Here is a 13,594-nt window from a genome sequence, read left to right on the forward strand (position 1 = left end):
GATTGATCTGTGTATTCCCCTTGTAAGACATTGCGAATAATTTAATAAAGAAGAAAGTTGTGTGCATCCTTTGGATGCAGAGGCTGGGGCTATACTCCTTGATCGAAAAGAAAATAGAATGACATTGTGCATCGTTGGTTGATGCAGAGATCGCGGGCATCCTTTCTGCAAAAGATCAAGAAATTATGTGAGTCTTTTCAATCCCCTTTCGTACGGTTTCTTTAACGCTACACTTTTCTCTCTATAGAAAGCAGCAACCACGTGCCACCTTTCTGGCTCTAATTTTCTTCTGAAGCGTGCGCATGCATGCGTGGATCATATTAAGGACCCAAACAGGGAAAATTGCTATATATGGGCAATGCTAATTAACAGATGGTGTTGTGGTTGTAGCCTAGCCTCTTTATCCAATTTTCCACATCCTCTCCCTACCGTCTCCCTTCACCTCACCGGCCGGTCGGCGGTTTGACGTCTACTGCCGCACGCTCAAGGGAGAGGCGCCGGGACCCCCCACACCGTCGCCCTCCTTTCGTCGGTCTTCATGTGTGGGAGGGGATGTAACTACCTACTTGGATGCTCATTTTCATTGCTGCCCATTGTTCCAAAGATTAATTTGAGAGGTAGGTTCATCCTTCTGGTGCAATATTTTAGTTTGGCAATGAAATTGAGTTCATGCATATTCGTTCATTTAGCCCAAAGGATGTTTGGACAGTGGGCTCGTTTTCTCTTTTCCTGTTTTACTGTCTTAGACAAAAAAAAAATTGCCATTGTGCAAGTAATGGAAAATGGGGAGAGAAGGTCCGAAAAATACCGATTCATAGGGTATGCATTTATTGTGATGTATAGATCACTGTTTTGATGGAAAAGGATTGAGAGGACCAAATTATGCTCATCTCAAGATATGGAAGAAGAAAAAAGAAGTAATATCTTCATGTGTGTTAAGAGAGAATGTCCATGCTTCAGCTCACCATGTGTACTGACCTAATTAAACACACTAGTTGTATAAATATATGAAATGCATGTGCAAACAGAGAGTTAAATAATCCATTGCATGGTGCTCTGTATTATCTCGTTACGTGCAGTAACCAGTCCTTCAATTATCTTAATTTATTCCCACAGGCTTGGCAACTAGTACTCAATTTTGTACTGAATCCTTGAGAGGACTGATATTTTTGGTACAAGAAGCTAAGCACATTAGGTGCACATGAGCACCAATGCTCTCAGTTTTTAAAATATTTAAAAATTATACATCTGTGTTTCAAACAATCTTCACATTTATTCCATAAATACATACACATGTCATCAATACTCATGCGAAGTTTCGGTAAAAGTTGCATTGTATTTTGACCTACAGGAAAGAAACAAATTTATGGCTACGTATAGGGTTAGAAATTTGTCTTTTTGTATAGCTCAAAATATAACATATTTTTCTCCCAAATTCTTACCATTCCTTTGGAATGTGTATATGTATGTGGATATTTAATTACGCCTTTTTTGGAATTCAAAAAATATGATTTTTAAAAATCAGGAGCATTGGTGCTCATGTGCCAAAGACACTTTTCGTCAAACCAAGTGCAATTAAGGGTAATTGAATGTTCTTTGAATATGCTAGTTTTTTCCTAAATCAAACTTTGCAAACTTTGACCGAGTTTATAGAAAAGCATAGCAACAAAATCTATAGGCTCAAATCTATATCATTAAGTCTTTCTTCTTCAGACTGGCAGAAGAGATTATTTCTCTGCAGTTATCCTAGTAAAACCTTATTCGCTAGTAAAAGTTGGTTTATTCATATATGCACCCAAGAAAATCAATGATTCCCTTATAATCCACTTGGTGACCTACCCATCCTTCCCAGCTCACTACTGGTTGTCAGGCTGATGCTTCTCTGAGATTTCCTTCTCTTTGACCTTGCAAAGGCTTCAACAACTGCAGATGTGCCTGCAACCCCTGGCCCTGGGAAACACTGTCTCCATCTGTGCAATACATATTGAATACCTCCCCCCTACCAACAGTACAAGACATACACGCTCACCATTATTTTTCTTGGACCTGTCGAAGATAGCATGTCAATTATTTTCCTGCAAAAGATTATATGTTTCTCCATTATGCAAACCGAACAAGAAGCTTCTTTGAAGTTCGACGTGGCCTCTCAGAGTGCCAAAAGGAGAGCCTTGATCATGAATTTACATCATTGTATTGCAGACTAGCCAGCCGGCCTTATATAAGTTCTTGTGCTTGCAGATTAGACCTACTACAATTGGTGGTCTTACCTCCACACTGCGTCGTAGTCTAATTAATCGAAGGCCAGCCAGTTAGTTACCTCAAGCTGCCATTATCCAAGATCCAAGCAGAGACTCAAGCAGCAGATACAATGGGTTCGTGTGCTTCCAAGTCTGCTCTTGAGCATCGGAGGCCAGAGAGGTACCGCACAACGAGGAGGGGCAGGAGAGGGCGCGGCAATCCCCGGTCCGTGATGCCGGAGGGGCCCAAGCCACGGATCGTGGACGCCAGGGGGCGCACCACCGACTTCTCCATGAGCGAGATCGTCCACGTCGAGTCGGCCGGCAAGTTGTCGGAGCATTCCAAGACGTTCCACCTCACACAGATGGAGTGGCACCAGAGCCAGCGTGATTCCAGCGGCTGCTGCAAAGAGGACGCCTGGTTCGACTCCGTCAGCATCCTCGAGGACGAGGCTGAGGACGAGGAGGAATTCAAGAGTGTCGATGGAGGTGAGAGTCCGCTTATCTATACCTGAAGCTGAACACCCTTTTTATTTTGGAATGTTCATTGATCGATCGTCCTACAGATTTGTCGGACGAGGAAGAAGAAGACGAGGACCAGAAGAAGCAAGAGAAGGCGTCGCGTTTCGCCGACGCGCTCTCTCGCATCGGAGAATTGTGGCGGGGCGTGCCCATGACACTCTCTGTAGAACAGTATCTGAAAAAAGACGATGGTACGTAATTAAGCACCTCAAAGTACAGTTACAAACTGAGATTGCATAAGCTGACATGCATTCTCACATCCAAAAGGTGATGATCCTGCACGTAGGAGCCAGAGCATGGCGATATGTGCCAGCAAGTGCGTGCCAAATTCCAAGGAGAAAACCGATGCAGACGAGAAGGAGCCCAACACCCCGTCTCGCATACGCCAGCTGCTGCACTCCATCAGCTTCAACGACAAGATGCAGCAGCTCACCTGCGTCAGCCCGGCCAAGAGGAAGTCCACGGTGATTCGCCTCTCCTACAAGAGGACGGCCGTAGAGGACGACTGCCAAGACGATGCAAGTGAAATCGGTAAGCCTCCCAAAATAATCTACTCCTATCTTCTGCACCCGGAGATGCGCACAGCTGCTAATTCCCTCATGTGTTGTTCGTTTCGATGTAGGTGAATCAAAGAAATATGTGGTCCGTCCCAAGGGAGGACTGACGATCCCGTGTGGAGGCGAAAAGCCCTCACCGGGATGCTGGACACGGGTTGATCCATCCCTCTTCAAGCTAAGAAGTGAAACCTTCCTCAAGTATGGCACGGAACTGTATTTATATCGAACAATCTTCTTTATAATGTCCTCAAACGAGTATCTGCAAAACCTTAACCCTGATTTTTCATTCTTTACAGAGACAAGAAGAAATGTGCAGCTCCAAACTACGCCGCGTATTACCCCATTGGCGTGGACCTCTTCGCCAGCCCCAAGAAGGTCCAGCACATCGCCCAGCACATTGAGCTTCCACTTGTCAAACCACACAACAAGCTCCCATCACTTTTGATTGTCAACATCCAGGTAAGGATTCATGGCATGATTGATATAGTACTAGGTATAGTTCTTCGGTTCCGTTGCTTCAAGCTTTCCTTTTTTTATTTCGACCACAGATGCCGACCTATCCTGCTTCCATGTTCCTCGGCGACAGCGACGGCGAAGGATTCAGCCTTGTTCTTTACTTCAGAGTCTCGGAATACTTTGACAAGGAGGTTTCAGAGCATTTCAAGGAGTCTATCATGGTCAGAGCCTTCTCAACATGATTGTTATAGTGTTTCAATACCATGTGAGCCAATTAAGTAACTTAACGTTTGTGACGGCAGAAATTCCTTGAGAATGAGAGTGAGAAGGTAAAAGGGTTTGCATCAGAATCAACAATCGCTTACAGAGATCGGTTGAAAATCATGGCTGGATTGGTTAACCCAGATGACCTCCAGTTGGGTTCTACAGAGAAAAAGCTTGTCAGCGCATACAACGAGAAGCCAGTCCTCTCACGACCGCAACATAATTTCTATGAGGTGCAGAACCCACGTTCTCTGCATGAATTATTAGATTGACAGGCTTGAAATCATTATATGGACAATACATGATACTTAAGAGAAAAAAATCCCAGGTTGATATAAAAAATCTGAAGGAATCATTGATCTTATAACATCAAGATATCTGGAATCTTAAAATATGATCTTTAGATGATAAATTTCATGTTCCTTTAAATAATGGAACATGGCCCCGCAACAAAAAATAATGGAGCATGGACAGACTTTTCATTTTTTTCGTAAATGAAGTAATAAATTGGAATGCAATATATAGCAAGTGATATATTGTCTCTTACATCACCAGGGTGAGAACTACTTCGAGGTGGATCTCGATATTCACCGGTTCAGCTACATCGCAAGAAGGGGTCTGGATTCATTCCGGGAACGCCTGAAGAACGGCATCCTCGATTTGGGTTTGACAATTCAGGTAAATTTGGCTTTGCTTTTTACTGTGGGGTAAATTTGGTTTTGTGTATTTTGGTCATATTTCTGGTGTGTTGTCCATGTAAATACTGTAACTAAATTTGTTATCATGCTGCAGGCCCAGAAGCAAGAGGAACTCCCTGAGCAGGTTCTCTGCTGTGTTAGGCTGAACAAGATTGATTTCATCAATCATGGGCAAGTTCCAACGATTGTCACCCTTGACGATAAGTGACACGTTGGATCGTAGCGGTTGCCGTGTGTAAGATCGAGAAGAAAAAAAAGGCGCAGATTGATGAGACTTATGTACCCGAGATGTTCATTTCTGCCCAAGATATTCGCTATTTTGCCTGCTTATATAGGCAGGGAATATTTTCTGTAGATATAATAATGTGTATATATGGCAGATATGATCGATCCATCGGAAGCTAGTCTTACCTTACATCTGTTTCACTCTGGTCGGATCGACATGGAAGCTGCATAACGAGATGCTGTTACAAGTTAGAGAAAACTAAGTTTGCCGAGGGAAAAAAGATAAGCACAAACAATCTAGGTACATATAACATATGAACCGATTTTTAAAATTTCTCTGTAGCTAAATTTGGAGAAAGCCCAAAGAAATCGTACTTCAACGTTACTATCTGGCTCGAGCATGTCATCTGAAAATTGCTCTCTATTTTGTAGTCAGAAATATTCAAGATATACGGTTGGAATCTCTGTTGGCACTCAATATTCATGGTGCCTATTCTTTACTCAAAAATGTGGGTAATAAGCTCAAGAATAATCATACAGCATGAAAATCTGTAACAAGTAGGCTTGCAAACATTAGTGAAAGTGCTGCAGCTTCTTCGACAAACTGAAAGAAGATTCACGGCAAGGGCAAAACCATTGCCTTGTTAATCAATTGTAACTTCAATACACCCTGTCAAATAACACTTTCTAAGATATGGAAGGAACTGCGTATATGTACAAATCAGGCTATCAGGTAAAAGAGTTACAACTCGAGCATATACAGTTGGAGCAACGAAACCTCTGCCGCCTATAGTTTTCCCATCGATTAGAGACCAATACAATTTACAACCAATGGAAGTACAGCATGCAAGATGCAATGCTGTGGAAAGATATCTTCCTCTTAATTCCAACCAATGCAGCAGCTCAGCCAACAATAGAGACCAGAATAGTTTACATCGCTACGTACTCCAAAATTTTATGTTACCTCATTTTCCTCTTTTAGCTGCAACGAAGAATCTGACGGTGGTCTATGTAACGCTGCTCTGCGCAATGACCGTTGCTTACTGGATGCTGTGTTCTGCCCTCTATGCACTAAGCTGCCGGAAGATGATGCATTGGCACTGGCCACAGAAGCATGGCTGCTGTTCCTAGCTGCGGGAACATCATGACTATGCTTGCCTTCATATGTAGTTATCACAGCCGTTGGTTCTTGCGAACATCTTTCAATATGCTTCTTTACATCGCATCCTTGGTATGTGCATTTGTAGTAACTCCTGTACAGTGCAACTGAAGTCAGTATGTGATATATAACTTCAGTAACAGATTGTCCAAAAGTGTTCAAGAAAATACTAAGCAGTTCAAACTACTAGCAACATGTCATTTTGACAACAGCAAACTTGCCCAAAAGAACCATGATTTAAATGTTCCATGTAATTGTCTAACAAACAGAGTCAAAGAACAGACTACCATAACTAGCATATATAACCGGATAAAGCGAAGAAGTAACATCCACAGGCGATTATTCACTTGATTGACTAATCAGCCACATAATACACTGAGGTATAGTATTCAGTAATGCCGTGCATGGTAATGATCCCAAAACTGGTACCTTTTGGATTATTTTCTGTGCTTAAAACTAAACCTCGTGCTTGTCAATATGTCTAGCACACACTGTGTCATTATAAGTTTTTGAGCTATGACTTAAATTTGTTGCAAGTCAGTGCAGCTATCTACCCACCCAATCTTTATAGTTATCAGGTAACGCAGTCATCCTATAATGAGAGTATGATATAAGTAAGCTTGATAATTCTGACAACAGCATGAGTTCCACTATCTATAGTAAGTTCATCATCACCCTCCCCTTGCTATCACTAAAGCCAGACAATTGATCACCTCCCAACCCCCCTGCCGTCGACAACTGTCACACGCCATAGGCCTCAGAGGTCAGAAAGAGTTTTCAGTATCGAGATTCTAGGTGGTATTGCTTCTCCATCAATAGTATCGTATCGTAGGATAATATCGTAGTATCATGATACTATGAGATTTTTTTTCAAAATATAATCGATTTATATATTAAATAAAATAGTTACCTAGCACATTTTTCTAGGAAAATATAGTGGCATGTCATATTGTTCTGTAAGGGAGTGGTATACCATATTCTTGACTTGGAGCATGCAGCCCAACACCACAAGAGGGATGGAGAGGTGGCAAATACTATGTTTAGTCCACAACAAAAACCAGTGAAACGATTACGTGCTTATAAGGTTCACTGATGTCAGCATGTTAACTAATTCTTTGATTAGTTTTAACTGATATGTGGTATCGCTTGTCATAGAAGTATCGGGATAGTACCGACTTAAGGCATGGTATCGCACTCTGACAACGATACCACCTGATTGGGATACACAGTGCGATACATATCGTTTCAGTCCGGTAGGATCTTTAGTATCGTAAGATACTAGGATCTGTATCACGATACTGACAACCATGAGAAAGACCCAGGAAAAAAACTTCTTAACTTATATTGATAGCTACATTCTAAATATTTTTAAAATTCAAGTCTTCCAATCATGGTTTTTAAGGCGACGCCTTGGCGCCTTAAGGAGGGAGGGCGCTTTGGCGCCTAGGCGACGCCTAGGCGCCTAAAGCAGCCGTTTTTCCAAAGCGGAGGGGGAGCGCCACGCCTAGGCGACGCCTAAGCGACGCCCAAGCGACGCTTTTTAAACCATCCTTCCAATGCCATTTCAAGAGTTCCCAAAGAGTCCTTGTTACAGTTCAAGGTTTTCTTTTTGAGGTGAAAGTCTTGTCCAGTTCAAAACTACGCGAAATTCCTTGTTTCAGGATGTGTCTGCTTGCAAGGGCTACAGCATGCACCCACTGATTAGTGAACCCGTCAAGGCATCAATACAAGATGCTGGAATAAATTCAAATCATCTTCAACACTGTGAGTCGTGTAAGAAACTAAGCTTGAAGTAATATGAATACTAAATACTTGGTATATGCCATTTGCAAGAATAAGCTTTTCACAGTTGGTGTCATATGTGTTGGAAATACAGTAAAGCCATACTAAAGTGACCTAGAGAAAGATGTACAAACAATACAGATAGTTAACAACTTAAGCAGGCGACACAAAAGCTACCTCGAAGCAGTTTTGGTTCAAATTACTGATTTCGGTGTAATCACATTCCCTTTATCCAAACAGGAACAAAATACAGCAGACAAATCCAGGATATAGATCATAGCTATCAGATTGAAACTCAAGAACACTAAGCATGGCATCCCAGTACAACTGAACTTCTCCGATAGGCCTGTTTCTATGCCATGCCTAGACAAATGAATGTCACACTATGGGGGCATAATACATTTCTATGCCATGCACAGGCTCACCTATCGCTATTATAATCCAAGGATCCATGGGACATCAATATATATATCATGAGAACCCAGTCAAAGAAGATATATCATGAGTCTACAGCTCTACAAACAGTAATATTATCCATATCCATAGTTCCATACATCAATAAATGACTAACATTCCAAATAGACCCAGGAAAATGTGGCATTATTCAGAATTGGTCTCAGTAAATGGTTCACTGTCCATGTATAAGTGAGGATTCGGGGCAGTATAGTGGGGAGTAACTTAGACTAGTAACATATGCCATGTTACTAGTCTAGGTTACTACCTTCATAGTGGGTAGTAACTTATATGTGGTGTCATGCATTGTGTCATTTATTATGTTGTAGACTCATTTTGCCTTGAGGTGTGTGATGTTATGGTAACATAGCTAGTTACCACCTCACTCTCTTTCTTCATTTATTGGCATGCCATGTCACCAAACTGCCTTGAGATGTGTGATGTTACTAGCTATGTTACTCCTATTATGAGCAGTCTAAAGATAGAGAGCAACTGCAAAATGACTAACAGAATTATTACCTTGGATGAGGATTCCCTTTTACCACTTTCTGCCCATACTTACGCCACCGGTATCCATCATCCAAAAGATCAACCGGACTAGTTGTTTGCACAATGATCCTTTGAGCTGGTGCTGGCACATGCCTGTTGAATAAAACTAGCATTTATAGATTGGAGCTTGAAAAAATCTTACTACAGAACTTTTAGTTACAACATGAACCACCTTTTATTTGCATTCACAGCACCGGCATCTCCATTCTCAGCACCTGCTTCATCATTGTTCTCTTCCTCACTATCACTTGATCCAGATGATTGATCGTCTCTGTCTCCCTTCTTGCTGTCATTTGATACCTCTACTTTCCCAGAATGATCTTGAGAGCCTGGTTCTGATCTAGTCAAAGTGTCCCCGTTCTCTCGGAAATCATCTTCATTTAGTAAATTACCACCATCTTTGGACCTCCTTTTTGGTGGCCGTTCGTGGTTATGCTGGCCTCTATAAATAATTTGAGTAATCTGTCCACATGAGGAGCGCTCCACTTTCTTCTTAACTGGACAGCTTGCCTGGGTGCATTTATAGTAACTCCTTGGATACTCCCCACCCTTAACGGCCTTCTGGCCGTACTTACGCCAGTTGTAGCCATCATCCGCAGGTTTATCCACAGCTAGGGCCGAAGTTTGGAATCCTTGTGAAACCTCAGCTAATTTAAGGTTGTCATTTCCAGTATGTGACGGCAGAGTTGCTGTCTCCTTTGTTGATGTCACATGTGTAGAAGAGTTGGCATGCTGTGATGTCAAGGCTGATGTTGTCGGTGAGAAAGGGAGAGAATAATCTGCTTGACTGTCCATAATGTACTGGGAATGGACTGCTTGTGCTGTTACTTGTGCCAAAGCTTGCTGATGGGTCATTTCAAAGTTTCCCTACAGAAATAAACATATTAACGTCTATAGGTCCAGACATGAACAGCTCGTTGTTTACCACTGGAATATCTAGTAAGTAGCACCGGAGTAAATACAGTAAATAGATGTGAAAAGACTCGATCTCCATGATGTTCTCTCAATTCTCATTGAGTATAGCCAACACAATATAAAGCTACCGAAAAAGAAAAAGAATAGGCTAAACTCATCCATAGATTACCGCAAAACCCCGAGCACAAGTCTGGCTTAGGACTTTCAGGCATACAAGGAGAAAGGCCAGCAGATTAGAGTTTCAAGGGGGAAACAACAGCTTAAACTGGTCATGGTAAAACCTGGCAATGTCAAGCATTGTTTGTTCATAATCTCATATTTGAATTGGGCTAATCTTAATTAGATGATCAAATAGGAAAAGCTGTCAAAATGAGCCTGAAAAATAGTCGTGACTTAAGATTAGACAATTACAGAAAGATATTGGATAACAGATAACCGAGTTTGTTGGCCACTAAAAAGGTTGAATAAGAATGTAAACTACATGTGCATTATCCTCTCAGCTTTGAACAAACACTGAATTAGACATGTGCGGAGTCTAGATGTGACATCACATTACTAATGTGTGGTTTGAACATAATAGTGATATGAAAAATTGGGTGGCCCCGCAGAAATTGGGGTTTGACACTCCTTAGATGGCAGCTCGAAGTCTAGATTATGGAAATAGTTGGAAGCTACTGAAATTAATCCATGCGAAACTTGGAGAGATTCATGTAGTATTTGTGCACTGATTTATACTTATTTTGAAAGGAGAGGAGGCAAACGTGGGAGGTTTTGCATCTCAAGTAGCAGTAAAGAAGTGGTTTGACTGGGTTATAACTCCAGAAGCCATATCAGTGGCTGCATAACCAGGTCAATTAGTGCAAACCTGCATGTTACATTCAAAACATTCCAGGTGATTTCCTTCTTTGCTAGTCTAACAAGAAGAGTAGGACCTAGATTACTATTCCCCTGCTAAGAAAGAGGAGTTGAAAGATGTCTTGGGAAATGCATTTCATACACCGACAACTAAGGCTGGCAGTGAAAGGCAAGAAGTCGAACTAAATTAGTAGTAAACCCATCCCCAAAAGACACTTTAGTTTAGTGGGCATCGGAAGTGGCCAGTAAACACAAAATCAGACTTAATGTCCTAACTAGGTGACGGAACAGAAGTGCTGGGGGCCAGAGAGCAATGAGCATCAGCTCGTGCACGAGTTGTAACACAGTGAGTTACATGAGTCCAAGTACTAAGCAGTGGTAATAGGTAGTAAACAGGTGACCCCCTATTTGATGATGATTCCACTGCACTGCAGTGCACGCCCCATGTCGTGGCTACAAGAGCAGGCGAAAGATGTCCATGCATGGGGTCCCAGTCCCAGACAAGGCGCGCTAATAATCTGGAAAATCGAGAGCGCAAGCTGCAAGTAGCAGCAGGATAGTGTGATGGTACTAGTAATCTGAGAGTTGGGCAGCGCAAGTCAACTAGTAGCAGGACAGTATCTGCAATTTTATACTATTTTTAAAGTAGTAAAAATGGTACTTTTGACGCGCGCGGCAGCTGAAAACCTAAAGAAGGGGAAGCAGGAGCAAGAAGGGTGGAGGAGCTATTACCGTAGTAGGGGAGAAGAGCGAGGGGGAGGCGAGGAGCGCGGCGGGGCTGAGGCCCGGTGGCACGGCGAAGGGCGAGGGAGGGGCGGCGGGTGCGGGCGGGGAGGCCATGGCGCCGGCGAGGAGCTGGGTGAAGGAGCCGTGGAAGGCCGGGGAGGGCATGTCGGGGAAGAGCGCGGCGGCGAGGGTGAGCGGGCCGGGGCTGGTCCCGGCGGCGGCGGAGGCGAAGAAGGATTCGATTGCGGCCCGCGGGGGTAGGGAGAGCGGGGCGCGCTGCGGCGGGCGGCTCGAGCCCTCGCCGGTGCCGGTGCCGGTGCCGGTGCCGGTGCCGGCGGAGGCGTCGTGTGCCGCCATGGGGAAGGTGGGCTTTTTGGGGTGGGGGACCAAAGATACGGCGAGTCCACGGCTTTGGCCTTTGGGGGAGAGAGAGAGAGAGAGAAAGAAGCTGAGCTGAGCTGCTGCAGCAGGGGCAGGGCAGGGAGTGAAATGGGAAGAAGGACCCCGCCGCGCCTTTGCTTCCCACTGCTCCGCTCTCGCCTCTCGGTAACACGGCCGCTAATAACGTGCGGCGGTTTATTTTTCACATGTGAGCAATCTCTCTGTCCGCTTTCTAGTCAGAGCACCTACACTACTTACTCATTCTATATTTTCACAGTAGTATAACACTAAGGGCATCTCCAACCGCCTGATCCAAACGGATGCGCTGGGCCGTCCGTTTTGGGCCGTTTGGGTGGCCAAGCGGACACCCGGACAGCGGCCCGCGTCCGCGTGTCCGTTTGGGTCGCGCGCTGCGCCCAACGCGCGGACGCATCGCAAAAAACGAAAAAACGGAAAACAAACAAAAATACGAATTTAAACGAAATTATATTAAACATATGCCCTATTTTGGGCAAATTTGTACATAGCCCTATTTTGGGCAAATAGAACAAACAAAAGAAGCCCCTATATGGGCTTTTAAATTTAAACTAAAATTTAAACAGAAAATAAAAAACCCTCTAGGGTTTGGTCGGCGGCGCGGTGGCCGCCGGTGCGCCGCCTAGCCCCTGTGGGCGTCGTCGGCGACGTCGTCGACGTCCCCGGCGGCGAGGCACCGTTGTGGCTCGACCGCGCCGGGGACTCCGCCAGGGAGACCACAGTGGCCTCCTCCCACGGCGAGTGGGGGTCCGGAGCCACCCGCGCCGCCTCCTCCTGGAGGCGCCGCCGCCTCTCCCGCCGCCGGCGGCGTCGCCTCTGGCGCCGCCTCCTCCGCCGGCGGCACTGTCCTCCTCGGCGGCGCCGCTCGTCGGCGCGGCGCCCGGCCTCCTCCCGCCGCGCCGCCTCCTCCTCCTCCTCCTCCCGTCGCGCCCGGAGGGCCCGGGCGTAGAGCTCCCAGCCCTCCGCCTCCTCCACCTCCCGCCGCGCCGCCTCCTCCATTTCGGAGGTGCGAATGGCCGCATGGAGCCGCGGCCATTTCGCCTCCTCCTCCGCCGCCGAGATGATCGGGGCGGCGCGGAGGTCCGGGTCCTCCTCCGAGGACTCCGGCTTGGGCTCGATGAGGAGAGGCGGCGGTTGCGGCAATGCCGCACCGCCGCGGGCGGCCTCTCCGATGTGGAGGCCGCCGCGGTTCCCTCCGGCCCGCGGCGGCGGCCGACGCCGATCGCTGGCTGGCCTCGTCGTCATTGGCTCGGGAGCGAACCGTCGCCCGGGGCCATGGCGGCGGTTTTGCTCGGGGAGTGGAGTGGGGACCGGAGTGGAGGGTCGATCCCCTCCGGTCCCCATTTATTAGACTCCCCGGTCACCGACAGGTGGGCCCAAGGGAGACGAGGCGACCGCGCGGACGCGCGGACGCGAGCGGACGGCGCGTGCCATCCGCGGCCACGCAAACCTAGCCCAGATTTGGGTCGGGTTTGCGTCGTTCCGGACGCCGCGGCCGTCCGCTTTTGCGGTGCGTCCCCGCGCTGGGCCGCGTTTTTGTCCGGCTCGACCCAAACGGACGCGCGGGCGCGGTTTGGGTCGCGCGGTTGGAGATGCCCTAAGGCTGGTGCCAATGCATCACGTCCTATAGCCTCGATCACGTCAGCTTTTTTTCTCACTCTCACCCCACTCTCATCTCACGGTGCCAGTGCACGGGCTATAGTGCCAGCTCTCACTTCTCTCTCCTCCACATCAGCTTTTCTCTCTCCTCAACATCAGCATTTCTTTTTCAGATTACAA

At 45.9% G+C, this 13,594-nt stretch overlaps 2 protein-coding genes across 2 annotated transcripts; one reads left to right on the forward strand and one right to left on the reverse strand.

Annotated features, from left to right (window-relative positions):
• Nucleotides 1-395: 395 nt before the first annotated feature.
• Nucleotides 396-5,151, forward strand: LOC127332537 (uncharacterized). The gene is made up of 10 exons (XM_051358847.2): nt 396-617; nt 2,239-2,726; nt 2,804-2,950; nt 3,027-3,290; nt 3,382-3,514; nt 3,613-3,775; nt 3,865-3,993; nt 4,075-4,269; nt 4,592-4,714; nt 4,829-5,151. The coding sequence occupies exons 2-10, from the start codon at nt 2,369-2,371 to the stop codon at nt 4,940-4,942; spliced, it is 1,626 nt and encodes a 541-aa protein (XP_051214807.1). The 5' UTR covers nt 396-617; nt 2,239-2,368; the 3' UTR covers nt 4,943-5,151.
• Nucleotides 5,152-5,564: 413 nt separating this feature from the next.
• Nucleotides 5,565-11,920, reverse strand: LOC127332538 (probable WRKY transcription factor 4). The gene is made up of 4 exons (XM_051358848.2): nt 11,405-11,920; nt 9,075-9,769; nt 8,873-8,995; nt 5,565-6,212 (listed from the first exon to the last, which is right to left on the reverse strand). The coding sequence occupies exons 1-4, from the start codon at nt 11,753-11,755 to the stop codon at nt 5,915-5,917; spliced, it is 1,467 nt and encodes a 488-aa protein (XP_051214808.1). The 5' UTR covers nt 11,756-11,920; the 3' UTR covers nt 5,565-5,914.
• Nucleotides 11,921-13,594: the final 1,674 nt, after the last annotated feature.

The sequence above is a fragment of the Lolium perenne genome, chromosome 4 (genome assembly GCF_019359855.2).
Source record: "Lolium perenne isolate Kyuss_39 chromosome 4, Kyuss_2.0, whole genome shotgun sequence".
Taxonomy (NCBI): Eukaryota; Viridiplantae; Streptophyta; class Magnoliopsida; order Poales; family Poaceae; genus Lolium; species Lolium perenne.

Excerpts from the sequence above, each read along its gene's own strand:
- LOC127332537 (XM_051358847.2), top strand. The coding sequence starts at position 2,369 with ATGGGTTCGTGTGCTTCCAAGTCTGCTCTTGAGCATCGGAGGCCAGAG. Across the intron at positions 3,291-3,381 it reads AGACGATGCAAGTGAAATCG|GTGAATCAAAGAAATATGTG; the intron begins GTAAGCCTCCCA and ends GTTTCGATGTAG. Across the intron at positions 3,994-4,074 it reads ATTTCAAGGAGTCTATCATG|AAATTCCTTGAGAATGAGAG; the intron begins GTCAGAGCCTTC and ends TTGTGACGGCAG.
- LOC127332538 (XM_051358848.2), bottom strand. The coding sequence starts at position 11,755 with ATGGCGGCACACGACGCCTCCGCCGGCACCGGCACCGGCACCGGCACC. Across the intron at positions 9,770-11,404 it reads CGCTCTTCTCCCCTACTACG|GGAAACTTTGAAATGACCCA; the intron begins GTAATAGCTCCT and ends TTATTTCTGTAG. Across the intron at positions 8,996-9,074 it reads GCTGTGAATGCAAATAAAAG|GCATGTGCCAGCACCAGCTC; the intron begins GTGGTTCATGTT and ends TTTATTCAACAG.